Source organism: Artemia franciscana, chromosome 20, assembly GCF_032884065.1.
Source record: "Artemia franciscana chromosome 20, ASM3288406v1, whole genome shotgun sequence".
Classification (NCBI taxonomy): Eukaryota; Metazoa; Arthropoda; class Branchiopoda; order Anostraca; family Artemiidae; genus Artemia; species Artemia franciscana.
This window is the reverse complement of record NC_088882.1, coordinates 21,802,812-21,830,675: the sequence shown is the minus strand read 5'-3', so window position 1 is coordinate 21,830,675 and position 27,864 is coordinate 21,802,812. Positions and strand designations below refer to the sequence as shown.

General features: G+C 35.0%; 1 protein-coding gene across 1 annotated transcript in view; it reads right to left on the bottom strand.

The window, feature by feature from the left end:
- LOC136040022 (voltage-dependent T-type calcium channel subunit alpha-1H-like) overlaps positions 1–27,864 on the bottom strand; it is a 351,811-nt gene that overhangs the window by 186,570 nt on the left and 137,377 nt on the right. The window contains exons 10-12 of the mRNA XM_065724088.1: positions 24,224–24,404; positions 8,276–8,513; positions 1,628–1,783 (exon numbers count right to left, since the gene is read on the bottom strand). Of these exons, the coding sequence (XP_065580160.1) occupies positions 1,628–1,783; positions 8,276–8,513; positions 24,224–24,404 (575 nt within the window). The remainder of the gene's footprint in view (positions 1–1,627; positions 1,784–8,275; positions 8,514–24,223; positions 24,405–27,864) is intronic.

The following is a 27,864-nucleotide window of genomic DNA, read 5'->3' as shown; positions in this document are numbered from 1 at the left end:
CAATCTATTTATATGCAAAGACAATGGGACAGCAAAGAATGTTGTATATTCGCAAGTTTTACGTAGTTAAAACCATATATATATATATATATATATATCTATATTCACAGGTGGGACATAGGGACACAACTACAATGGCGCGTAACTATTATGGCGCGTAACGACTTACGCGCGCGGGGGGGCTTGGGGGGGGCGCGAAGCGCCCCCACCAACTAGGTGTTGGGGTGGCGCGAAGCGCCACCCCAACAGCTAGTATATATATATATATATATTTATATATATATATATATATATATATATAAATTTCTTTCTCGTATTGTGCTGAAGACGGCCCTTGGACCCAGGGCCAAAATATCCACTGATTTGATTTCCACTTTTTTGAAAAGATCTTTCCTATTGTTTCTACTTTCTGTTTGTTTATTCTCGGCGTTAGAGTCAGGTAGCTGCTGCAACCGTTGTTTAGACTTTTCGAGAAGGAAAACACGTCCGCAAAGTCCAGATCGAATAGTTGCTGGTTGTTCAATTTTACACCGTAACCCGTTGCGAATCTAAGGGCATAATCCATTGTAGTTATAAAGAGCATGGGGGAAAGTACACACCCTTAACGAAGACCAGACATGATCTTGAAAAATCTGGTCGTACCGTTTTCGGTCTTTACGCAACATTCCTATTCTTCACAAAGTGCTATTATTATATCTACTATTTTCTCGGAAATTCCGGAGTATTTCAAAACTCCCCACAAGCAATCTCGGTCAGCTGAGTCAAATGCCTTTTCAAAGTCAATGAATAGGAGGTAGAGCTTCTTGTTCCATTCTTTTGATTCTTCGAAAAGCAGTCGCAGTACAAATATTAGATCAGAACATGAAGAAAACCAATTATTGAGAAAAATTTCCATTTGTGGCTCATCCAAGAATGGTAAGTCTTACTTTCCCTGCTCATAATAGTAAAATATTTTGTAAACGAATTTGCAGGAATTTAGAAAGAGCCTGAAACCCCTCAAATTTGATGTCAATGAAAAACTGACGTCGCAGCCAACTGACGTCCTTGCAAAGCTGACATCCTTTTGAGGGGTTTCTGGCTTTTTTTTAAAAAATTTACGATTATTGTTTCTCATAATAATATCAATTATAAATATAAATAAATATATATAATAAATATATATAAATATAAATAAATCAATTATAAATATCAATATATCAATTAAGAGTGATGAAAATAGTTATTAACGTTCCTGAATTGGCGGCATATGGCGCTTTTTCATCTCTAGCCATTTTTTTCGAAACACATTTTTAAGCCATTGGTTATACAATGGACTATTTTGATCCCTTTAAGGACTTAAAGTGTTATTTCCCCGGGAAGCTATTATTGAGTTATAAAAGAAAATAAAAATGTATCAAGTGATGCATCCATTTTCATCCCAACTAAACTATATTGTTAGCTACAAATTTATCCGTTCTTCTAAATTTTTCCTTTTTCTTTTTTACTAGCGTAACACCGTGTACTTAAAACCTATGACACTGTTTCTAGGTTTATAGACTCTATGGTTCTTCATTTATTAAGGATGTTTCTTGTGGTCCAATCGCTCTTTTTGGAAAAATGTGTATGTCGTACAAAAATCTAGACTTACTGAATGTTGAAGGCTTATCATTTTCTTCTTCCCATGATTCTGTATCATCCCAATTGAAATCGTCACGAAACGATGTATCACGCACAAGAGTTCCAGGCCAAAGTGATAAAGCGAGGTGAGGTTTGTTTATTATTGCTGATATATCTCTATAACTTGCTGTAAAAGAATATTCATACTATTATTTTGATTAAATTACCTAACTTGGAGTAATTTACTTGGGATTATATGTTATAATTTGCTAAGTTAATTAATGAGCACAAACGCAAAGCAAATTTTATTGAAAACTAAAAGACTTAATGAGATAAAAATATTTGTAAAAATCAGCAAGCTTCGACGCAATTAAGCTCAAAATGTAAACCATTTCAGAGGGACAATTACCGTCGTTGAAAAAGTTTTTTTTATGCATAACAGAAAATTACAAACTTTATGTCATTTATGACAGTTCAAGGCAAGGGAAATCAGACATGATCTGGAAATCAGATGATCTATCTGTGTCACATATTTTTCAGTGAAGGCAGCATGCGAGGAATCTCAATCTGTATGATCAGATGGTTCAGCGTGATGGCCTTGGAACCATAGTCCTTTACATCTCAAATCCTACTTCACGCATATAGAAAATATACCCATCATGAAACCCATGACTATGTAGGATGATCAAGGAGTGATTATAAAGAATTCAACATCAAACAATAAAAAGCGTCAAGATGCCATAAGGATTGTATTAATAAATTAAATCTGATCATACCTTGCTCAAACAGTACTTGGTTTTCATCAAATTAGGTATTTACGTGTATGTGACTTTGAGAATAACCCATTTGAGCCCAATAGTAAAAACAACTTAAACATACATTCCATTAATGGCATTTGAAGTCCCACAAAGTTGGTATTTGAAGATTTCTGAACTATTTAATTAAAAAGCTGGAACTAATATTACAATAGAAGTCCTAAAGGAGTAGAATATCCAAAATATTGAATAAGTATTTTATAAATAGTGAATATGTTACACCTTATGAAAATCATAGACATACAGTGAATTTCGATCTGTCTGATAAAAGGTTCTGTAATGGAAGCATTATGGTCGTGCTCTTCCAGTCTTTAAGTTATCCTCTTCCAATTCACGATCCCCATTTCAATTAAGTATTTTCTTGAGACATCTTGCTACCCCATTTGGGAACGACAGTCCGTCGTTCCCGAATTTGGTAATCTGTCATCCTTCCTCCGCAGAACGTGTCCTAGTCATCTCGACCATCCTTATATCATTGCCTTAGAAAACGGGATGGTACCACATTTTTCGTACAGCTTACTGTTAGAGTGACGGTCAGTCAGATGGGTAGGCTACCAAAAACAATCCGTAGGTAATTTCTCTCGAACAAATATCTCCTCCGTCCTGTGGAGCACCCGTGCTTCCTTTAACCATACTTAGCCACTGTCATCATTGTAGCTTCCAAAATCCTAAGCTCTGTCAACCTTTTCTCCTAACCTTTTTCAACCGTGAAAAAACAATCTGGACCATGACAATTCTACGTTTAACATCTTCACTGCGCCCACCGTTTTTACTAATGATAATGTCTAGGTAAATGAAGCTTTCTACTTGATAGAACTTCTCGCTACCCAGCATCATCTTTTCACCTTCACTTACTCCTAGTCTTAGTGACTTAGTCTTCTTAACATTAATTTTCAAACCTTTCCTTGTCCCCTAAACTCTTAAAACCACAAAAAAATTATCCATGTTGTGAACGCTTTCATCTAGGATGCTTAAATTATCAGCATTATCTCAGTATAGGAGAGTTATGCTTCCCCAATTGATTCTGTGCTCTCCCATTACCTTTGCAGAACTCCCTAGGACAAAGTCCATCAGAATGATCCGCATAAACGGGGATAGAAGGCAACACTGGTTAGATATTTATTTAGTAAGGTACGAGCTACTAACCTAATTTCCAGCCTGAATCGCAGCATTAAATTCAATCCGTCCTAATTAATTAATTTTTACAATATCTTAGGAATTCCTTAAGAGATCCAGTTGAAAGTTTCAGAAAGTATCCGAGGGTAGAAGAGCAGTGGTTTTTTTTGGGGGGGGTAGTTGCCTCCCCCTCAATAATTTGAAGAACACTATAATCTATTTAGTAGCTTTAAAACCAGTGCTGGTTTAAGCGTCAAATTTGCTTTTTACTTTGAGCAGATAATCTTCTTTATTAATCCATGCTCATTTTTAACATAAAGAAAACTAGAAAAATAGTGGTTCATTGCACTTCGTAATATATTCCACATTAAAATTTTTCCAAATTTACTGCCCTTAAAACCTTATCATCAATTTAAAATGTGAGCCTAGTTAATGGCGGAATTGAAAAATGTTCTATGGTTCCTATTTTGCCACATTCACTCTGGTCATTTTCCCCCCTGATACAGGGGGCTTTAACTTCCTAAAATCTATCAGTTCAAGATTAGATTCTCTTGTTTTGAAACTTTCAAAAGTGGAATTGAATATACCCTTTACATATGCAAATAGGACAGAAATGGAACCTTTGAAGAATAAGAAAGGAGAAGTAAGGTGAACGTAATTTCCTGAATGAAAAAGAAATCATTGGAAAAGAAAATGAGACATAGTACTTTTTATAATGATATTCGCACTATAACTAGACAGGTCAAATTGGTTGTAGTTTCGTCATGGAATATGTCAGAGGAGTATCGACTCCAGGAAATAATTACTTGTATTAATTTTTATTTCCAGTATTTAATTGAAATACCAATTCTCTAATTTGCTATTAAAATGACTAATAACATTCGATTCCTTTCCTTCCTTGCGTTTTGGATTAATATACTAATGCATAAATATTGAAGTGTCTCTATGTACAATACCATACTGAATTCTCACGATTTTCGCTTTTCTAAATATTTCTTTTAACCAGCTCCAAGAAAAGAACTGACATAGATGTGCAATTAGTCGCATTTCACACTACATCAGCGCTACTTGTGGGACATTTATCTCTGTATCGGCATGCTGTACGAAATGTCTGCTGAGAATAGAAGTTAAGCAAAAAAAGTTAATAAATATGTATATTTTTCTCACCATTTAGAAAATTTTGTGTCATGTATAAGCGGTCCCAACTCGTTTTTTTCTATTGTTATCAATTTTATCATCTAGCACTAGGAGATCGTGATTTGCTTGTGAAGAGTATTCAGTGTAACACCCTCTGGAAATGTATACCCCCATACCCTCAATTACACAAGAAAAACTTTTGTGTAATTTTTATAGAATTCGTTTGTTTAGACAAAGATACAAAGGGGAAGGTAACTTTCAAACTCTAGGAGTCAATTTATCTTTCAATCGGCATCCCTGGCAATTTTTAATTAATATGGTGTTTCTGCCGCAAATAATGCCAAGAATTGTTCATATTTTCCAGATATACTTTGTCAAAAATGACAAACGGATAAGTTTATAATTCTAATTTTATTTTTCAAATACTTTCAGATTCAAAATTTGGTCATCATTTAAATGTGGGGAAAATGTCACAATATGGTGTCCCAATCTGTGGTAATACTTTAACTTATCCTGTATCTTAACTTAGACAACGCTATTGCGCTACCTATGATTTTTCTTTCAGCTTTATGTGCCCCATTGATACCAATGCTATTTGTTAATATAAATCGGTGAACAAAAAACAAATCAATTTAATTAGAAATCAGAAATAATATTGTAATAAATCATGTATATTGTAAGTTTAGTACAACAAATTAAATCTTACAGAGTACTAATCCATTCAAAATTATATATCCATTCAAAATGCAAATGAATAGCGCGATACATGGGGCTATTAGAATAGGGCTTGGTTAGGTTATGAGATTGATCATTCTGGGCTGGGCTTGCGGGTTCGGGAAAGTCGGGGGGCGATATGTACTACAGCAGTAGTAGTGAATCTGGCTGAATAAAGTCGATTGTACACGACATTCACCTTTGTCCATTCGAAAGCTTGTTTGTACTATACTACTGTCGTCTGCAGCTGTTCATTGCTGACAATTTTAGTAAAAGTCAAGCACCAGCACTTATATTTATAATTGTTTAATGTCTGTTTATTGTTTTTAATGTATTGCGAAATGTTTTTAGATTCCCCAAATAGCACGGTTGTTAAATAATCACTTTATTTCACTACCGCTTGAATAGCAACAACTTCAATTGAAACCCCTCTTGTCCTCCCCCCAATAAAAACACTGCAGCTACGCCCCTGTAGAGGCTTTTTAGCCCCTGTTTAGATATTGACGTTTGGCGGGGAATGAGGTAAATCGGGCAACATTCTGTGTACCAAGGCATCGAAATAGCATGTCAACAATATTTGGTGACAGCTTTAGGAAAGAGTAAAACTAGCAGGTACTTTCGGAGAAAGGAAGGGGCAAGGGAAACAGAAATTCAGATTTAATGTTGGGAGAGCAGGGCGAAGAGGATGAACAATTTCCATGTCAATGCAGAGATAAATAACAAGTTTGCATGAACAGCAACTTTGAACTATATGTGGCCAAGTTGCCAAAATACTAATAAAATGTTATATCAAGAGATCAGCTGAGGGTATTAAGTTCAAACTTCCAGGCAACGTAAGAAGGGAAGGGGGACAAGTGGAAACGAATTATTTCTCGTGGAAAAAGACACTATGCTTACCCAGGTCATAGAAACAGTATATCAACAGTATTATCGGAACGACTTGGGTAATGGAGTTGAGATTCTAAGACTATTGTAGAAAGGGAGGGTGGAAGGTAAAGGAAATTCCAATTATAGTGTTGAAGGGAGGGAGAAGACGCCAAACAATTTTTGTGTCAAATCAAGGTAAAAAGAAAATTTTCTACGAAAAAATTTTAGGGGCCTTATAGCTTATCAACGTTAAGATAAATCAAAATACACTATGTGCTGGCAGGCTGTCAAAATGGCATATCTGAAATATTTTGGGAGCCACTTAGGACATAAAGTTGAAAATTTAGAGGAATTGATAGGTTGGAGGGACAATCGGACTCGAAATTATAACGAAGGGGAAGGATCGGGGGATGGGTTGAGTTTCATCAAGGTTGGAAGTGCTGACACTCCGTAAATTCAACTTATTAAAATACCATGTCTGCAATATCCTAGGAACGGAAATGTGCTCTTCAAGCCGCAAACCAAAACTTTAAGCGCCCTGTGAAGCAATAAATTTGCCACTGAGAATGACATGACTCCCACGCCCCTCTCCAGGGTGCGGACTGCAGATTGTTCTAACGGTCAGTTTTTTCAAATGGCTTTCAGGGATCGAGTTGAAACCTTTAGGGAGTCTTTTTGGGTCAGTTGAACTCAAATTTTGACTTAGAGGAAGGGAGAGAATTAAATCAAGACACTATTTGTATCCAGGTCGTCCAGACAGCATATATGCACTATTTTGATAACAGCTGTATCAATCACATCAAAACGCACTTATTAAAACAAAAGGCAGTTGAAATTAAATATAGTACAATAAGATTCTTAAACAAATGGTGGATGAATAATCGTGTATATTTGAAATTCTAACAAGACAGGGGTCAGTATAGGTACAGCCCTATAGAAGTCAAAACTGTATGAAGATTTTTAATTTACTCGTATAATATTTTCTCTTCCCATCCACCCAAAATTACATAGTAAAATAATTGGTAAAATCAGACACCTAAATTTATTGTTATCCAAATTTTTGAATGAGGATTGTTATTTTGTCCAAATTTTAAATAGCTAGCAAAAACCTTAGTTTTAAATAGCTAGTAAAAAAGAATTCTAGAAATATTGCTATTATTAACCAGTGAAAAAACGACAATGTCGATTAAAACCAAAGGGAACTAATTAAAAAAAATTCTCGAGGAAAAGTAGAGAGCTATATGAAAACCAGTGACGATCAGAAATAAAGTAATATAAAAAATAAAACTTAAGACGAACAAAATTACCTTTAATGAATAAATGAGACCCAAGACAAAGAGAAGAGGAGTTTTCAATGAAAACTCAAAACAAACAGAAATTACCACTACCAGGAGGAGAGCTAACGTCCCTGAATCTTCTAATGGTTAGATTGTCATTCACAATTTATAGAAAACGATTTGAATTTTTAGCTGTATGTTTTTATTTGTGATAACATCAATAACAAGATAATAACACAGAATAATATGTGAAGACTAATTAAGGTTTAAAAATAAGAGTGGTGCTACGTGTCCCTTTCCCTCCCTCCCGAAATCTCTAAAAGTTATAAATTTTATTCGCATTTCATTGAAAAGATATGTGTTTTGAATGTTATGTTTTCAACAGTCATCAAAAAAAAAAAATCAATAACTAAGATTTCTGAAAAGAAACATCGAAATGAGACGGATTGTTCAATGTGTAATGATGTTCATTTCTGGAAATCTCAGTAATTTCCAAAACATTAATGTCATAAAAGACAAAATGTTTCAAATACGTTTTGATATCTGCAGATTAGAAATGATGCCCTGGCCTTTCGAAGACCTTATTTGTCCGTTAATAGTAGTTTCTATACGTTTGGAGTTAGAATTATTGTGTGACTTCATTTCTGGCGGTGTTTAATTTTAATATAGGTATTTAGTTGTCTGTAAAAAACTTTCGTCTAGAAAATTTTACTTATTGATCAATACTAAAAAGTGGCTGGACATGAAACATACCTGTAAAGGACATTGCACTTGTTGTAGGTAGTACCGCCCCTATAGCTCCACTCAAAGCTAAAAGTTCCTGGCAGCTAAGCCTATTTGAATCTTCGTTCTTATCTTGAGTTCCAGACTTATCATTTTGACTATTTTTTAACAATGGAGATATTGGATTTTGGTCTAAGCAAGGGATGGAATCGGTTTGCGTCGTCTTTTCACGTGTGGCTGAGTTTGGATTATCTGAAGGTATCATTTCCTGAAAACAAGAACATTTATTAACTAAGCACTCGAGGGAAAACTATCTTTCATCTTGAAATTTAATTTCGAGGTTAATGTGGCTACAAGGATACAAGCCATACAAGCCATAGTGTTCGCCTCATTCAGAAAGGATCCTCCAGACTGCGAGTTAGCCATCAACTATTTTGCATGATAATTGTGGTTTCCTATCCGCAAAAGGTGAATAATAAATATTCATTTTAGTCCATCAAATCTTTGCATTTTTTGTAGAGTATTAAATATAAAAAAAGTTTTTTTTTAAAAATAAACTACAGTTTAAACTACTATTAAAAAACTGCAAGAAAGGAGCGACATTAAAACTTAAAAAGAACAGAAATTATTCCGTATATGAAAGGGTCTGTCGCGTCCTCAACGCTCCGCTCTTTACACTAAAGTTGCACTTTTTGCCACGGTTCTACTTTTAAAAACAATAACTAAAACTTTGGCGTAAAGAGCGGGACGTTGAGGAGGCGACAGCCTCTTTCATATACGGAGTAATTTCTGTTAGTTTTAAGTTTTAATGCCACTCCTTACTTTCACTTAAAAAGACTTGTTTTTTTCTATTTAATTTTCTGAATGTTCTTGAATTAATACATGTTTTCATTTTGGCTCACTGCACATGAATAATTGAAACAAAATTTGCATATTACTTTTTTTTGTTAAATGGCTTTCTCATAGTTTTAATAGGATGATTTTGATAAAAAAAGGGGTTGAGGAGAAGGTCTAGTTGCCCTTCAATTTTTGGTTATTTAAAAATGCAACTAGATTTTTTTATTTTTTTGTACGAACGTTTTTGTACGTACCTCATGAAATAACTTACGTAACGAACTTCTATATTTGTGTTTTCTTATTATGTACTGCATTTATATGTATATACTAGCTGTTGGGGTGGCGCTTCGCGCCATCCCAACACCTAGTTGGAGGGGCGCTTCGCCCCCCCCAAGCCCCCCCGCGCGCGTAAGTCGTTACGCGCCATATTAGTTACGCGCCATTGCAGTTGTGTCCCTATGTCCCACCTGTGAATATATATATATATATATATATATATATATATATATATATATATATATATATATATATATATATATATATATATATATATATATATATATATATATATATATATATATGTTTTTAACTACGTAAAACTTGCGAATATACAACATTCTTTGCTGTATAATAATAAATATAAAAATAGATTGTCAGGTTTACCGACTCTTGAACATGCAACATATAATGGTCCATGGGAAAACAATCCGTATTCAGATCTATACCTCATGGTTCTAATGATTGCCCTTGAGCTTTGTTGATGGTGATTGCTAATCGACCATTCCCTGTGTCACCGTCGTCATTTATATATCCCCCTGTGCCCCCCGGCGTCCCCGTTGTAGTTGTGTCCCTGTGTCCCGGTCGTCATTTATATTCCCTGTGTCCCGGTCGTCATTTGTGTCCCGGTGTCCAAGTCTGTGATCTCTCTTTGAGTTTCCCGGGCGTCATTTATATTCCTTGTGTCCCGGTGTCCCGGTCGTCATTTGTGTCACGGTGTCCCGGTCTGTATATACATTCGTTTTTGAATTGGTCTTTTTTTAGTTTTTAGTTTTTTACCTTTTTTTCGTTTTTTTAGTTATACCTCATGATTCTAATGATTGCCCTTGAGCTTTGTTGATGGTGATTGCTAATCGAACATTCCCTGTGTCCCCGTCGTCATTTATATATCCCCCTGTGCCCCCCGGCGTCCCCGTCGTAGGTGTGTCCCTGTGTCCCGGTCGTCATTTATATTCCCTGTGTCCCGGTCGTCATTTGTATCCCGGTGTCCCGGTCTGTATATACATTCGTTTTTGAAATGGTATATGATGAAATAAATTTTTGTATTTTTCCCCTTTTTTTCTTTTTAGTTTTTTTATTTTTATTTTTTTAGTTTTGTTTTTCTCCTTTATTTTTCCTTTTATTATTTTTTTTTCTTTTTTAGTTTTTTTAGTTTTTAGCTTTTTTAGTTTTTTTATTAGTTTTTAGTTTTTTTTTTCTTTTTAGTTTTTTTATAGTTTTTATCTTTTTTTAGTTTTTTTTAGTTTTTTTTTCTTATGTCCTGGTCGTCATTTATACTCCCTGTGTCCCGGTCGTCATTTGTGTCCCGGTGCTTTGTTGATGGTGATTGCTAATCGAACATTCCTTGTGTCCCGGTCGCTTTCTCTTTGAGTGTCCCGGTCGTCATTTATATTCCCTATGTGCCGGTGTCCCGGTCGTCATTTGTGTCCCGATGTCCCGGTCTGTAATTTCGTTAGTCAAAAACATGACGTCAGTCGACACACAAACATGACGTCACTCGACAGACACACACACACACACACACAGACAACTTATTTTTATATATATATATACTAGCTGTTGGGGTGGCGCTTCGTGCCACCCCAACACCTAGTTGGTGGGGCGCTTCGCGCCCCCCAAGCCCCCCCGCGCGCGTAAGTCGTTGCGCGCCATATTAGTTACGTGCCATTGTAGTTGTGTCCCTGTGTCCCACCTGTGAATATAGATAGATTTATATATGGGTTTCAAACTACGTAAAAATTGCGAATATACAACATTCTTGGCTTTCCCATTGTCTGTCCATATACAAAGCCGTATGTACTAATAATGACGTCATATACAAACGCTCTTTTTACAAACAAACAAACATGCATACAAACAACTCGTTTTTATAGAGGAAGTTTAACTTTTCCTGAGGCGCAACACATTCCCATTGTTTCACCATTGAATTTCAAGGCCTTGCAATAGGGACAAATTTTAGACATTGTCCCGATTTGAACACATCTACTCAAGCTATAATCATCGACTGGGTTGTACCTGAATGCCAGGCGATAACTTTCAGGTTGCTCTGATTCCTCGGCACGCTTTCTTTTCTTACTTTCTCTATCAGCAGCAAGCCTGATTTCTTGCTGTTCTTGTGATTCCTCGGCACGCTTTCTTTTCTTACTTTCTCTATCAGCAGCAAGCCTGATTTCTTGCTGTTCTTGTAATTCCTCGGCACGCCTTCTTTTTTCACATTCTCTTTTAGCAGCAAGTCTGCTTCCGCGTTGCTCTGGTAGTTCCTCGGCATGCTTTCTGTTCTTTCTTTCTCTATCAGCCTCAAGCCTGTTTCCCTGCTGTTCTTTTGATTCCTCGGCACGCCTTCTTTTTTCACTTTCTCTTTTAGCAGCAAGTCTGCTTTCGCGTTGCTCTGGTAGTTCCTCGGCACGCTTTCTTTTCTGACTTTCTCTATCAGCAGCAAGTTTTTTGGCATAGACTCTTTGAGCATCTTCATCAGTCATTGTAAACTTAAACATTAATAGATTTCTACGTGAACATATGTCTTATATAACTTGAATGACGTCACCGTCAAAGCAAAAATGACGGCAACTAATTTCATGACGTCAGCCGACACAGAAACATGACGTCGCCTGATCCACAGATCCACAGACAGACAACTTATTTTTATATATATAGATATATATATAGATATAGATATGAGGGGGTTTGCCCCCTCTTCGATACCTCGCTCTTTAAACTAAAGCTTGAATTTTATCCCAAATCTTTTAAAATGACCCCTGAATCACAAAGGCCGTAGAATACATAGTTGAAATTACTAAAAATACTTTAGCGCAAAGAGCAAAGTATTGTGGAGGAGACGAACGCCCTTATATACGTAATATTTTATGTTCGTTTTAAGTTTTAATGCTACTCATTACTTCCAGGTGAAAAAAAATTATTTATTTTCGCATTGTTTTTTTTTTAATAATACTAGAAAATCCTGCACCCCCTTCATGGAAATTCTCTTCTCTCATGATAAATTCCTCCATGGAAAGATCCTCCCACGTAGCTCCCTCCCCCCAACCCACCCCCACCCCAACGCAAAAAAGTTCGTAACTTGCAGCCTTTCCCACGGGAAATTTGGGGATTAAGTCGTCGCCAAAGTCATAGTTATTATCTTTTTTAACTATGCTGAGCAAAATGGCTATCTCAAAATTTTGATTCGTTGACTTCGGGATAAAAATGAGCGTGGGAGGTGGCCTAAATGCCCTCCATTTTTTTGGTCACTTAAAAAGGGAACTAGAACTTTTGAATCTCGCTAGAACGAGCCTTGTCCCAACATTCTAGGACCACTGGGTTGACACGATCACCCTTGGGAAAAATAAAAAAAATAAACACGCACCCGTGATCGGTCTTCTGGCAAAACATACGAATTCCCACATTTTTGTAGATAGGAGCTTGAAACTTCTACAGTGGTGTTCTCTGATACGCTGAATGTGATGATGTGATTTTCATTAAGATTCTATGACTTTTAGGGGATTTTTTTCTCAAGCTCGTATCTTTTGATGGGTAAGACTAATTTGGATGAAACTTATATATTTAAAATCAGCAAAAAAATCTAATTCTTTTGATATGTCTATTAGTATCAAAATTCCGTTTTTTAGACTTTCGTTTACTATTGAGCCGTTTAATAGCATGTATACCTAATAATCGTAAAGCCAAATACTTGATCTCAACATCTGTCAATAACGTTCCCAATAAAGACCGTTACAAACCAAGGTGAAAAAATATGAAAGTGTTATTAAAATGCATATGCTACTGCAAGAGATAGTGATCAAAATAACTACCTTTTGAAAACTCGGTAATTAACAAGTTTGGCAATGAACAACAAAGAGAGATAAAACTCCACCAAAAAAAAAAAAAACCTCAAACGAGATTACGGCCAGTAGAGAGGAAAGACTAAAACAACGCTGATATTTCGCCTGTATCCAAACTAGGCGTCCTCAGCACAAGATAAAAAGAAAAAAGCACTAAACTAAAAACAAATAAAACCATCACCAATAATAATAAATAAATTTGTCGCTACTGTTCCACGTAGGGAAAAGAAGCTATTAGAGTTACTTCAATGAGAACACCCAAGCAACTGAGTAAAAATTATGAAAATTGAAACTTAGTTAACTATTCTGTTGCGAAATAATCCTCTTGTAAGCTAACATTGAAGCAACTCTTTTTATCATGGCCGTCTGTCCAGTTCGGCTTAAGAACTTTAACATGTTTGGAAATTAAGACTAAATAAAAGAAACTTAAGACTTAAGTTCCCTTTGGTTCTGCTTTAGCAAATGAATTTATTCATCATTTAAACTAACAAAAGATTATTTTGCTATACATATATAAACACTACTGATTGAACAACTGCGAGCTATAAAAAACACATCAAAAGACAAAGGAACTATTACAGACTGAAATGCTAAGTTTTCAATGTGAAATTTATATATAGCTCGTGTTCAAAAATCATATAGCAATGCCTTCAGGGTTGACACAATCCCTAGATCCTGGGGGCAATGGCTTTAAGTTATACCTCAGGGGCGTATCAGGTTTTATTGATGTGGTGGTCGTATAAACTTTAGAGAAAACTCATTTGATTGGAAATTGAAAGTTGACATTTATATGAAAGCTCAAACCCAAACTAAATTCCAATGTTTCGATACCATTTGACATATTTTAGAGTTAATATGTTTGTTTTTCTTAATTCTAGCCTAAAGGATTAATGCTACTTTTTATTTAACTCTTTAAAAGAGGCAGTTTTAGTTTTTTCGGAGTCATCAAAATGTTATATTGGTCGTGGCCAGGACCTTCAATATCTTTCTGGAGACAAATAATATTGCACTTGTTCCCAATAATTCTCATTGAATTATATAACGAATAACGATTATCGACAAAGCAATCCAATGAAAAATTGTCACAAACATAACTGATAGTATATTAGTATCCCCTTCTCTTTCGATGAAATTAATCGCAGCCATTGATATTCAACCTGTTCCATATGCAAGAGATATCTTAGAAATTCAGCCAGCCTAGATAAATAGAAGCTGTGGATAGAACATTCGATGAATAAATATATCAGCATAGTACTACCTTGAACAGGAAGACTAGACTTTTTACATGCATCCCTATTATACTGATTTGAATTATGAAATTGAAATTAGGTGAAGAAATGTAGAGTTACACTCAGTTTCTCTTAAAAATACATTTACAGACCCAAGCAAATCAATTATGCAGCTAACTAATTAAGAACTTAATTTTTCTTCCGAGAAAAGGTATGCCTACTGCTTTAATTTATTATTTTTTTTATTAGAGGTCTATAGCTCAGAAACGGTCGGACATAGATATTCAAAAATTTTCCTGAAGTGGGATTGTAAAACGTAGAAGAGAAGTTCCACTGAAGTTTATTAAATTTCCGTTAATTCTCCTGAATTTTCTTTTGCATTTTTATCCTACTAAGCAGTTTAAGAAAGAACCAAACAGATTTATCATCACTCAAATATACTATCTTTATAAGCGAGCAATAACTGTGTATTTATGAATTTATTTATTTTTTCTCGAAAATGACTTCATATTTTTCTTAAAAAATTGGTATTCTCAGATTACCTGGCCTAAAAGAAGATCTATATAGGCCAGGGGTTTGATAAAATTCGTTAAAAACCTCAATATTTAAAAAGAAATATTTATGTAAGTGACGTCACACTTATGAATACATTCGAAAAGCCTACCTAATAAGTCATGTTTGCCTCAGTAGTGTTTCTATTGTTTTCAGTGTCTATGACGCAGGCAAAAAGTACAAAAGAAACAAATGATTGACAAGAAAAATCATATGATTGACGTTGTATTTATGAGTAAATTTCAAGAGAATAAATCATATCTTCCCCCCAAGAGTGAATGTACCGGTTTTATATCTATGATGCATACGAAATTAAAAAAGGGACATAGTTAATTATAAAATACTAAGCGTAGTTAGTCTGCTTACAAAAGGCGTTTTATGTAGTTTTCATAATGCCTGGAGTAAGTAGAGCAAGTAAAGAGAGTAATTAATGCCTAATTACTCTAATGCCTAGTTTAATACTTTTAATAACTAATGCCTAGAGTACAAACGAAGAACCTGGACCATCAAATGTGACAAGATCAATAGGATCTGACCAATCCAAGAGACTAAGGTAAAGGGTATTGAAAAAAATCTAAAGTAATGATGAACGAAAATGAAGATAGAGTCAAAATACTTGCATCAGCGAAAATTACAACGAGTCAAAACAAAAGTGGAGAACGAAGAAAGATCCAGCTCGAAGATAATCGGCAGCAAGAATTTAAAGAAGTCAAAACAGTTATAAAGATCAAATAAATATGCGGTTACTATACATTCAACAACAAGGAGTAGAATGAGTTAGAAATGAAAGTGAAGAACAAAGAAACATGCATCTAAAGGTATGCCACAGCGAGAATAAAGAAATATGCGGTTGGAAGATAAGTGGCAGCGAGAATTGTTGTAACGAACCTGTGGTGACGTCCATGACATCAAAAAGGGGCTCACGTCTGTGGTTAGACGACCAGCCACAATGAGAATCCTTATATAGAGGCCTGCCGCGTGTACTATATATATATATATATATATATATATATATATATATATATATATATATATATATATATATATATATATATATATATATATATATATATATATATATATATATATATATATATATATACTAGCTGTTGGGGTGGCGCTTCGCGCCACCCCAACACCTAGTTGGTGGGGGCGCTTCGCGCCCCCCCCAAGCCCCCCCGCGCGCGTAAGTCGTTACGCGCCATAATAGTTACGCGCCATTGTAGTTGTGTCCCTATGTCCCACCTGTGAATATAGATATATATATATATATATATATATATATATATATATATATATATATATATATATATATGGTTTTAACTACGTAAAACTTGCGAATATACAACATTCTTTGCTGTCCCATTGTCTTTGCATATAAATAGATTGTCAGGTTTACCGACTCTTGAACATGCAACATATAATGGTCCATGGGAAAACAATCTGTATTCAGATCTATACCTCATGATTCTAATGATTGCCCTTGAGCTTTGTTGATGGTGATTGCTAATCGACCATTCCCTGTCCCGGTGTCCCGGTCGTCATTTACATCCCCCTGTTTCCCCCGGTGTCCCCGTTGTAGTTGTGTCCCTGTGTCCCGGTCGTCATTTATATTCCCTGTGTCCCGGTCGTCATTTGTATCCCGGTGTCCCGGTCTGTATATACATTCGTTTTTTAGTTTTGTTTTTCTCCTTTATTTTTTTCCTTTTTTTTCTTTTTTAGTTTATTTAGATTTTTCGATTTTTTAGTTTTTTTATTAGTTTTTAGTTTTTTTTTCTTTTTAGTTTTTTTGTCCCGGTCGTCATTTATATCCCCCTGTTTCCCCCGGTGTCCCCGTTGTAGTTGTGTCCCTGTGTCCCGGTCGTCATTTATATTCCCTGTGTCCCGGTCGTCATTTGTATCCCGGTGTACCGGTCTGTATATACATTCGTTTTTTAGTTTTGTTTTTCTCCTTTATTTTTTTCCTTTTTTTTCTTTTTTAGTTTATTTAGATTTTTAGATTTTTTAATTTTTTTATTAGTTTTTAGTTTTTTTTTCTTTTTAGTTTTTTTGTAGTTTTTAACTTCTTTTTAGTTTTGTTAATTTTTTTTTTTACTTATGTCCTGGTCGTCATTTATACTCCCTGTGTCCCGCACCTAGTTGGTGGGGGCGCTTCGCGCCCCCCCCCCCAAGCCCCCCCGCGCGCGTAAGTCGTTACGCGCCATAATAGTTACGCGCCATTGTAGTTGTGTCCCTATGTCCCACCTGTGAATATAGATATATATATATATATATATATATATATATATATATATATATATATATATATGGTTTTAACTACGTAAAACTTGCGAATATACAACATTCTTTGCTGTCCCATTGTCTTTGCATATAAATAGATTGTCAGGTTTACCGACTCTTGAACATGCAACATATAATGGTCCATGGGAAAACAATCTGTATTCAGATCTATGCCTCATGATTCTAATGATTGCCCTTGAGCTTTGTTGATGGTGATTGCTAATCGACCATTCCCTGTCCCGGTGTCCCGGTCGTCATTTACATCCCCCTGTTTCCCCCGGTGTCCCCGTTGTAGTTGTGTCCCTGTGTCCCGGTCGTCATTTATATTCCCTGTGTCCCGGTCGTCATTTGTATCCCGGTGTACCGGTCTGTATATACATTCGTTTTTTAGTTTTGTTTTTCTCCTTTATTTTTTTCCTTTTTTTTCTTTTTTAGTTTATTTAGATTTTTAGATTTTTTAGTTTTTTTATTAGTTTTTAGTTTTTTTTTCTTTTTAGTTTTTTTGTAGTTTTTAACTTCTTTTTAGTTTTGTTAATTTTTTTTTTTACTTATGTCCTGGTCGTCATTTATACTCCCTGTGTCCCGGTGCTTTGTTGATTGCTAATCGAACATTCCTTTTGTCCTGGTCGCTTTCTCTTTGAGTTTCGTCATTTATTTTTTTCTTTTTTAGTTCTTTTAGTTTTTACCTTTTTTAGTTTTTTTTAGTTTTTTAGATGAAAATTTTTTTTAGTTTTTTCCTTTTTTTCTTTTTAGTTTTTTATTGGTTTTTACCTTTATTTTAGCTTATTTTTCAGTTTTTTCCTTTTTTTTAGTTTTTTTTTATTTTTTATTTTTTTTAGTTTTTTACCTTTTTTTAGTTTTTTTAGTTTTTTTAGTTTTTTAGCTTTTTTACTTTTTTTTATTAGTTTTTAGTTTTTTTTGTAGTTTTTGCCTTTTTTTAGTTTTTTCAGTTTTTTTTTTAGTTTTTTATTGGTTTTTACCTTTATTTTAGCTTATTTTTCAGTTTTTTCCTTTTTTTTTAGTTTTTAGTTTTTTTCGTTTTTTACCTTTTTTTTAGTTTTTTTAGTTTTTTTAGTTTTTTAGCTTTTTTATTTTTTTTATTAGTTTTTAGTTTTTTTTGTAGTTTTTGCCTTTTTATAGTTTTTTTAGTTTTTTAGCTTTTTTATTAGTTTTTAGTTTTTTTTGTAGTTTTTGCCTTTTTTTAGTTTTTTTAGTTTTTTAGCTTTTTTATTTTTTTTTATTAGTTTTTAGTTTTTTTTGTAGTTTTTGCCTTTTTTAGTTTTTTCAGTTTTGACGTCACCTGATCCAGTTTTTTCAGGTGACGTCACCTGATCCATCCACACATCCACAGACAGACAACTTATTTTTATATATATAGATATATATATATATATATATATATATATATATATATATATATATATATATATATATATATATATATATCCCGTCAACCCCAGATGCGAGTTCATTTTTCAACTTTTTTAGCCACTGAACCAACGAAGGAAGTTGAAAAGCGCCAATGACGCAGTAAGCTTAAGACTTTCACAGTTAGGGAAGGTCACGCTAGCGAAAATCTTGTTTGTAGTGATTTTTGTTCGTTTTAAGCATTCGTTTAAGCAATATAAGTAATGTATTATTTATAGATTATATATAGATTATATATATATGTATAATATTATATTATATTCTATATAGATTAATATATAAATCTTAAAAAAGTTTCACTTTTTTAAGATTTATTTATTCGTTCATATAAGTACCTGTTGTATGTTTGTTTGCTGTGATTGTTTATTTGATTTCTGCTCGTTTTGGGTTTCATTCTTCCTTAATTTTAATTTCTGGTCGTTTTGAGTTTGAATTATTATAGATTTTTATTTCTGCTCATCTAACTTTTAGTATGGCCTTTACTTTTCTTTGAAAAACGTATTTTTCGGAAATTTATTTTAATTAATTTCTATTCTGTTTTTACTGCCAAAAGATCTGCTGTTTCAAAATTCCCTCATTCAAAAACAATTTTTTTTTTCAACATCAAAGTTTCACCAAGTATCAAAACTAGTATCAAAGTAGCAAAGTATCAAGGTAATAAAAGTATTAAAGTAAACAAAACATCAAAGTAGCAATAATCAACTTGCAGAGCTTACAGCCCTTGCTCTGTAAATCAAATTTGCCCCGCAAATCAATAAATCAAAGCAAACAATGTAGCAAAGTTACATTAAGCCACTTGTATAGATCACAGCCCTTTCCCTGGGGGCTGAAAGGGGGGGGGGAGTTAAACCATGGAAGCATAGTTATTTAACATTTGGAGTATTTGGAACAAAATGGATATTTCAAAATTTTGACCAGGTGCCTTTGAGGAAAAGGGAATGGGGAGTGCTGGTTGCCCTTTGATTACTTTTGACTCTTAAAAAATTTGAAGTTTCAATTTCCAGTTGATTCAGCCTCCTCCAAAGTTAAAACGACCACCCCTTCCACAAAAACCTTGTATGTTAATAATGGGAAACTTATATAAGCTACAACTCTTGCCCCAGGGGCTATGGGGGATTTTTCAACCCTTAAGTAATCTTTATTTGAATTTAAAACTACTTCGAACAAAATGGCTACTTAAAACTTTGATCGGGTGCATTTGCAGAAAAAAAAAGGTGGGCTGATTACCCTCTGATCACTTTTGACTCTTAAAAAGGCACAAGAAATGTTGATTTCCAATCGAATGAGTCTTCTAAAAAGTTTATCCGACCGCATCTTCTATAGAACTTTGAATGGTGGGGTTTTCAGTCCCGGAGCCAAAGTTATTTGACATTTGGACTATTTTAAACCAAATGGGTTTGTCAAAATTTTGACTGTAAGCATTTGGGAAAAAAGGGCATATGGCGGGAGCTCTGGTTACCGTCCGATTATGCTTGACTTCTAAAAATGGAGCTATAACTTTCAATTTAAAATCAAATGAGCCTATTCAAGATTTACACGACCATTCTTTCCACAAAAACATTATATGCACCCATTATAGCTAGTACTCCCAGGCTCTGCCGGGTTATGTCAACCCCGGCGGCACTGCTACATGAGCTTTGGCCAATTTTGAACAAAATGACTATCTCAAAACTTCGGTTGGATTAATTTGGGGAAAAGAGGGGGTGAGGGGATTTTTGCTCTTCGATCACTTTTGACTCTCAAAAAGAGCCAGAACTTTCAATTTCCAATCAAATGAGCTTTCTCTAAAGTTTATACGACCACCACATCAATAAAAACCTGATATGCCTCTGAGGTATAAGTTAGAGCCCTTTCCCCCCAGGCTCTAGAAATTGTGTCAACCCCGATGCTATATGATTTTTGAATAATCTGAAACAAAATGGCTATCTCAAAAGTTTGATCGGATGCGTTTGGGGAAAGAGGGTAAGGGAGAAATTTTCGATCTCTGATCATTTGACTGTTTAAAAGGGAAATCGAGTTCCGAATTTTTGTTCAGACGAGCCTGCTCCGAAGTTTATACTGGAACCTTTTCCTTAAAAACCTAATAGGCCCCTGGGGCACGACTTACAGACCTTGTCTCTAGGCTCTGGGAGGATGTCTTAACCGGGAGGGATTATTGGTCTTTGGAACATTTTGAACAAAATGGCTATCTCAAACTTTCAATTAAATGCACTTGGGGAAGAGAGGGCCAGGAGGGGGAGGGTCTGATGCCCTCTGATCCCTCTTGACTGTTAAAATGGGGAGCTAGAACTCTCAATTTCGAATCGAATTTGCCTCCTCCAAAGTGTATACAACCACCCCTTCCATAAGACATTTATGCCTTATGGAAGGCATAATATATTTAATAATATGTAATATATTTATTCCTTATGGAAGCCATAATATGATATATTTTCAAAACAAATTTGAAGTAATTTTTAAAGTATTTTGAAACCCCTCAAAAATGACGTAACAGCAAAACTAATGTTATTTTTGAGGGTTTCTGGCTTATTTTAAGAGTTTATGCAAATTTACTTTCATAATAATGCTTCAAAAAGTTCGTGGTAAGAAACTGTAAGTAAGGAGCGATTCAGCTCAATAGTAATCGAAACTCTAAAAAACGTTCGATATCAATATATACATCAAAAGAATCACTTTTTTAAGTTGATTAAAGAAAAAAGCAAGTTTTTTCACTGAAAGTAAGGAGCAACATTAAAACTTAACACAAGCAGATATTATTACGTATACGAGGGAGTTGCCTCTTCCTCAACACGTCGCTCTCCGCGCTAAAGTTTTTCAGCATTTTGAAAAAAAGTTACTTATTGTTCTAGTTAAACGAGCCTTGATTTTCAGGAGTCGTTTTTAGATAACTGGGACAAAATTTAAACTTTACCATAAAGAACGAGGTGTTAAGGACTGAGAAGCCCCCTTACATACGTAATAATTTGTGTTCGTCTTAAATTTTAATATTGCTCCTAACTTTCAATTAAAACAAACTTGTTTTTTTTTTATCTCTGATAATTTTTTAAATAACACTAAGAAATCTGGCTCCACCTACATGGGGAAATCCCCCCATAAAATTTCTCCCCATGAAAAATTCCCTCAGCATAAAATTCGTCCTCCCCTCCCCGCCCGAAAATGTATGCATGCTCCCCAAGAACAAACACTATACGTAAAGAAAGGGCAGATTTTATAACTTAAAGAGGTTTCCCCAGGGAATATGGGGGGGGGTCATTTTATCTCTATAGTCATACTCAGATGAAAAGCATACTAAGTTAGCTTTTCAACTAAGATGAAAAAATAGCTATGTCGGAATTGATAAAAAAAAAAGTGAAAAAAGGAAAGAAAATAGCTTGGAGGGGGCTTAGCTACCCTCCAGTTTTTTTGTCACTTAACAAGGCACTAGAAATTTTAATTTCTGTTAGAATAAGCCCTCTCCCGATGATCTAGGACCAATGGGTCTATACCATCACCCTGGGAAAAGAAACAAACAAACACGCATCCGTGTTCTTTCTTCTAGCAAAAAATACAAAATTCAACATTTTTAAAGATACAAGCTTGAAACCTCTACAGTAGATTTCTGTTATATGCTGAATCTGATCGTTTAATCTTCATTAAGATTCTCTGACTTTTAGGGGTTGTTTCTCCCTTTTTTTGAAAATCAGACAAATTTTCTCAGGCTCGTAACCTTTCATGGTAAAACTAGACTTAATAGAACTTACATATTTAAAATCAGCACGAAAATATAATTCATTGAATATATCTCTTGGTATCAAATTTCGTTCAAACAGCTGTTTGATTCCATATATATAAGAATGATCAAGTTTAGTGTTACCCATCAAAAGTTACGAACCTGAGAATATTTGTCTATTTTTTGAAAAATTGGTGAAAGACCCCTAAAAGTCAAGGATTCTTAATGAAAATCAAATCTTCTCATTTGGCGTATTAGACAACCCTACTGTGGAAGTTTCAAACTCCTATATATGACAATATGCCACTTGCATTGCTTTTTTTTAACTTTGCTTTTTTTTGTCAGAGGAAAGATCACAGATGCGTGTTTATTATTTTTTTTCTCAGATGTGAATATATAGAAAAAATGTAGAAAATCGGGAGAAGATGTATCTGAATGGAAATTAAAAGTTCTTGTGTCCTTCTTAAGTGACCAAAGAGATTAGAAGTCTACTAGCCCCCCTCCAACTCTCGTTTTCCTCGAAGTCGTCCAATCAAAATCTTGAGATGGTCATTTTGTTCAGAATAGTTGAAAGATTCAATAATTATGTCTTTAGAGGTAACATAACCCCCCAAAGGACGGGGGGGGTCTGTAAGCTATTAAATTTGCCCATTGTTTAAGTATAGTATTTATTATTGGGAAGTATACAGAAATTTTTCGGGGGAGAGGGATTTTGCGCTTGCGATGGGATTCCATACAGAGAATTTTCCGTGGTTAGAGAAATTCTGGGGTTGAACTTTCCAAGGGAAATTTTAGACTGACAGAATTCCTATGCGAAAACCTTTTTTTTTTGTCTTACTTTTTCTTTGCCAACTCAATTTTACATGAGGAGATGCTCCAGGGGAATTATCTGGGGGCTAAAAAGCTTAGATTTCTGTGAAAACGGAAGATGTTTCTAGAGTGATTGGGAAAACGATTAAAAATTAAAGCTTTTTCAAATGAAAGTATGCTAAGCAGAATTTTTCAGGTTGAGTCGTCCGCAAGACATTTTAATCGGGGGATGTATTTCACGTGAGAGGAAATTCCAATAGAGGAGTTTCCCGTAAAGGAGAGGGAAGTTTTCACAGAGGGTGAGCTAGATTTACCGGTATTATTTGAAAAACGGTAATAAACTTAATAAAAAAAGGCTTTTTAATTGAAAGTAAGAACAAAGACTAAAACTCAAAACGAACAGAAATTATTTTCTATACGAGGGGCTGCCCCCCTCGCCCAAATACTTTTCTCATCACACTAAAGTTTGACTCTGTCCCAATTTCTTAAGAACGAAATACAAGGGCCGTTTATTTAGAATATGGTGCTTTTTTAAAAGTGCTAAGAGCCTTAGCACCAAGAGCAAGGTACTAAGGAGGGGGCTATACCTTCATATACTGAATAATTGCTGCTAGTTTCAAGTTCTAATGTTGCTCCTTATTATCAGTTATAAAACTTGTTTTTCTATTTAATTGCAATTAAAAATAATGAAAATAATGATTGTTATTGTGGAATCAGCTACAAATGGCAGTTATTTCTCACTAGCTGGTACTTTCGAAACCCATTTTAAACTTTTGGTTATTATGGACTGTTTTGAGCCTTTTTACACCTTTAAGAAGGTATCAAGTGAAGGTATCAAGTTTTTTGAAGGTGTCAAGTGATGTCTTCCCTTTCATCTTAACTAAAGTATGTTGTTCGCCTCAAATTTACCCAGAAACATTTAGTTCGCCAGAACTAAACACCAGAAACATGGACTTTTTTGTTGCTAAAAACTTCCAGTTTAGTGTCAAAAATGACTTTAATTATTAGGAGATCTTCTTACCGCTGGGCTGACTTGAAACATAGTAGTACTTGCTGACGCTCGGACAAAAAATGTCTTTTGCAGCGCAAATTGGTCTTTTGTTGCCTCTAGCGCCATTCGTCGATGCCGCTCACGTCGCTGCTTCTGAAGTGACAAAGCAGGTGGGTTCATAGGTTTGCCTTTGCTGGCTATCAGCTTCCACCTGCAAAACTAGTAAACTTAAAAATGTTTTAAAAACGAAAAATCTCAAACCGGTGGATCTACGTTCCAAAACCATACATTTATAATGATTGTCTACAAATCGACTAGAAAGAAAAGCTAGATGCGATATCCAACACTTTAGCTTCGGAATAATCATCAGTTATGAATTACTGTGAACTATTGATTTTCAAAGAATTTTTATGGGAGGCTTTGTTCTGGATTTTTTTTTTTTTTTTTATTTCAAGTTTGTCTTCAAACTGATGGAATTTAGCTCACAAAGACAAATTAATTAGCCTGACAATAAAAACCTCATGTCTTATTAAAAAAAAAATAATTAAAAAAAAAATAGAGAGCAACACCTGTGTGAATACTACAGTTGCTGGGATGCCATAAAATATTTTTGACTTATTTTGTCAAATCGCGTAGTTTATATAGCTAATAATATAAAGTGACCAAATATAATACCAATGTAAAATTATACATCTCTTTAAACCACATCTTCAAAGCAATACCCAGCAAAATATGGACATAATTTTAAACATGAGTTGCCAATATATCCTTTTGATAACATATATATTTATATACCCCCTGAAATTTCATCTTAACGCTCTTAGCCTTACAAGTAGTTGCAATAGAAGTAGTAGTTGTAGTAGTAATAGTAGAGGTAGTGGTGGTAGTAATAGCAGTAGTAGTAGGCTAGTAGTATTAGTACTAGTAGTAGTAGTAAATATAGTAGTTGTAGTAGTATTAATAGCAGCGTCCACTTATTGCCTTTTGGTCAATTGATCTTCCTTTGAGCATTCTCTGAAAGTTCCAACTTAATACCCAATACATTATTGAGGTACGCACTTTTGGCAATTTGCATGCATTTAGTGTCTTTTGGTTTAGTTTAAAATTCCCCTTCAATATTCTCTCAAATTTTCACCATCATACACTTTTCCATTATGATATTAGTACCAGAGTAGTTGTGGTGGTAGTAGGAAAAGTAGGAGCAATAGTAGCGTTGTATTAGTATTAGTAGTAACAATACTAGCAGCAGTATTAATAACTGTAGTAGCATGTACATATGGCCTTTAGGTCAGTTAAACATCCCCTCACGACACCCAGAATTTTCATCTTGATACGGTAAGCCGTTTAAAAAAATATTGCTAATGTGCCCTTTTGACCCTACTTTGATGCCCTTTTAATCTTAATGCTGTTGGCGTTATAGGTAGATGCAATTGAAGGAGCAGTTGGAGTAGTTTAGTTGCAGTAGTAGTAGTAGTAGTAGTAGTAGTAGTGGTAGTAGTGGTAGTAGTAGTAGTTGTAGCATTAACAGTAGTGTTAGTATTGGCATTCACATACTCCCTTTTGGTCAGTTGACCTTTACCTTGAAGCATCCTCCGAAAGTTTCAACTTAATACCCAAATATATTCTTGAGATACGCCCTTTTGACAACCTGCACGCACATAGTGTAATTAGATTTTGTTTAAGTTCCCCCTCAATGTTCTTTCAAATTATCACCTTCATACGCATAGCCTTGATAGTACTAGTATCATTTTGGTAGTGGTAGTAGTAGGGGCAGTACCTATAGTTAGAGTGTTGTATTAGCAGTAGCAGTAACAGTAGTAGTAGCAGCAGTATTGATAGCAGTAGTAGCAGGTACATGTTGTCTTTTGGTCAGTTAAACATTTCCTTCATGATAACTCGGAAGTTCCCTTTTGGTACGCTAGTACGTTCCAAACATATTGTTAATGCGCCTGTAACAGCAATCTGTATGCACAAAGTATATTTGTATTTGTTTCTCAACGTTTCCTCAGAAGTTCATGTTTTGATTTAGTTCAATTCCCCCCTTTACATTCCCTGAAAGAATCATCTGAATACCCTTCGTCTTTTTGGAAAGTAGAGGTCAAATATATCCACCTTTCTCAATGACATATGCTATATGTACACAGTGGACGAATTTCTTAACTTAAATACTGTGTAGCTGATATTCCCAAAAACATAATTATTAAACCGTTCAACAATGTTCAACAAAACGGCTGTCTTAAAACTTGTTGAATTTGTTTTGGAAAATGATGCATGTGTGGGAGGGGCTGTTTGTCCTCCAATCACTTTTTTTTCTTTTAAGAGGACACTGGAAATTTCAATTTCAAATCAAATGGGCCCCATTCAAAGTTTATACGACCACCAAAACCAAAAAAACTTTAAATGACCATAGGGCATAACTTATAACCCTTGCTCCTGGACTCTGAACGGTATTGTCAGCCCTGGAGGCATTGTTATATCTTTTTGGACTATTTTACACGAAATAGCTATCTCACAATTTCGATCAGATGCGTTTGGGGAAAAGACAGCGTCAAGGGAGGGGGCTAGCTGCCCTCTTAACACTTTTGACACTTAAAAGGGAACTCGAACTTTCGCTTTCTAATCAAATGAGCCTTTGCTAAGACTTATACGACTACTCCTTCCATGAAAACCATATATGCCTTTGGGGCAGAACTTGCAATCTGTATCCCCAGGCTCTGAGGGATTTTGTTAACCCCGAGGGACTTGTTGTATGATCTTTGGACTTTTTTAAACAAAATGGCTATCTCAAAATTTCTATCGGATACATTTAAGAAAAAAAGGATGTCGAGGGGGGGGAGAGGAAGTCGGGGGGATAGCTACTTTCTGATTACTTTTGACTCTTAAGAAGAGCACTAGAGCATCTGATTTCCAATCGATGAGCCACGTCCGAAGTTTAAACGACGAAATTTTCATATAAACATTACAAGTTAATAGCGAATAACTAGCATAACTCATGGCCCTTACCCTGAGGGATGTGGGGGGAGTCATCTTTAAAGACATAATTAATGGCCTTTCAACTATGCTTACCAAAACGGCTATCTCAAAATTTTGATTGGAAGTTTTTGGAGAAATGATGGGCATGGGGGAGGGGCTGGTTGCTTTCCTTTCGATTTTGACTCTTAAAAAAAACACAAGAACCTTTAACTTCTAATTGAATGAGCTTGTTTCGAAGTTTCTACGACAATTCCTTCTGTATAAAGTGCCTTGGTCAGAAAAATAAATTGTGTCCATTACTTAGGTAGCCTCTGGGGAGGGGGGCTAGTTGCCCTTCCATCATTTTTTACTTCTGAAAAGGGAACTAGAACTTGCAATTTCCAATCAAATACGCCTCCTCTATAGCATATGCGACCACCTATCAGTTCGTGGTAACTAACTGTAGTAAGGAGCGACCCGGCTCAATAGTAAACGAAACTCTAAAAAATGGAATTTTGATACTAATAGATACATTAAAAGAATCGGATTTGTAAACTGATTTTAAATATATAACTTTCATCAAATTTAGTTATACTCATCAAAAGTTACGAGCCTGAGAAAATTTGCCTTATTTTGGAAAATAGGGGGAAGCACCCCCTAAAAGTCATAAAACCTTAACGAAAATCACACCATCGCATTCAGCGTATCAGAGAACCCTA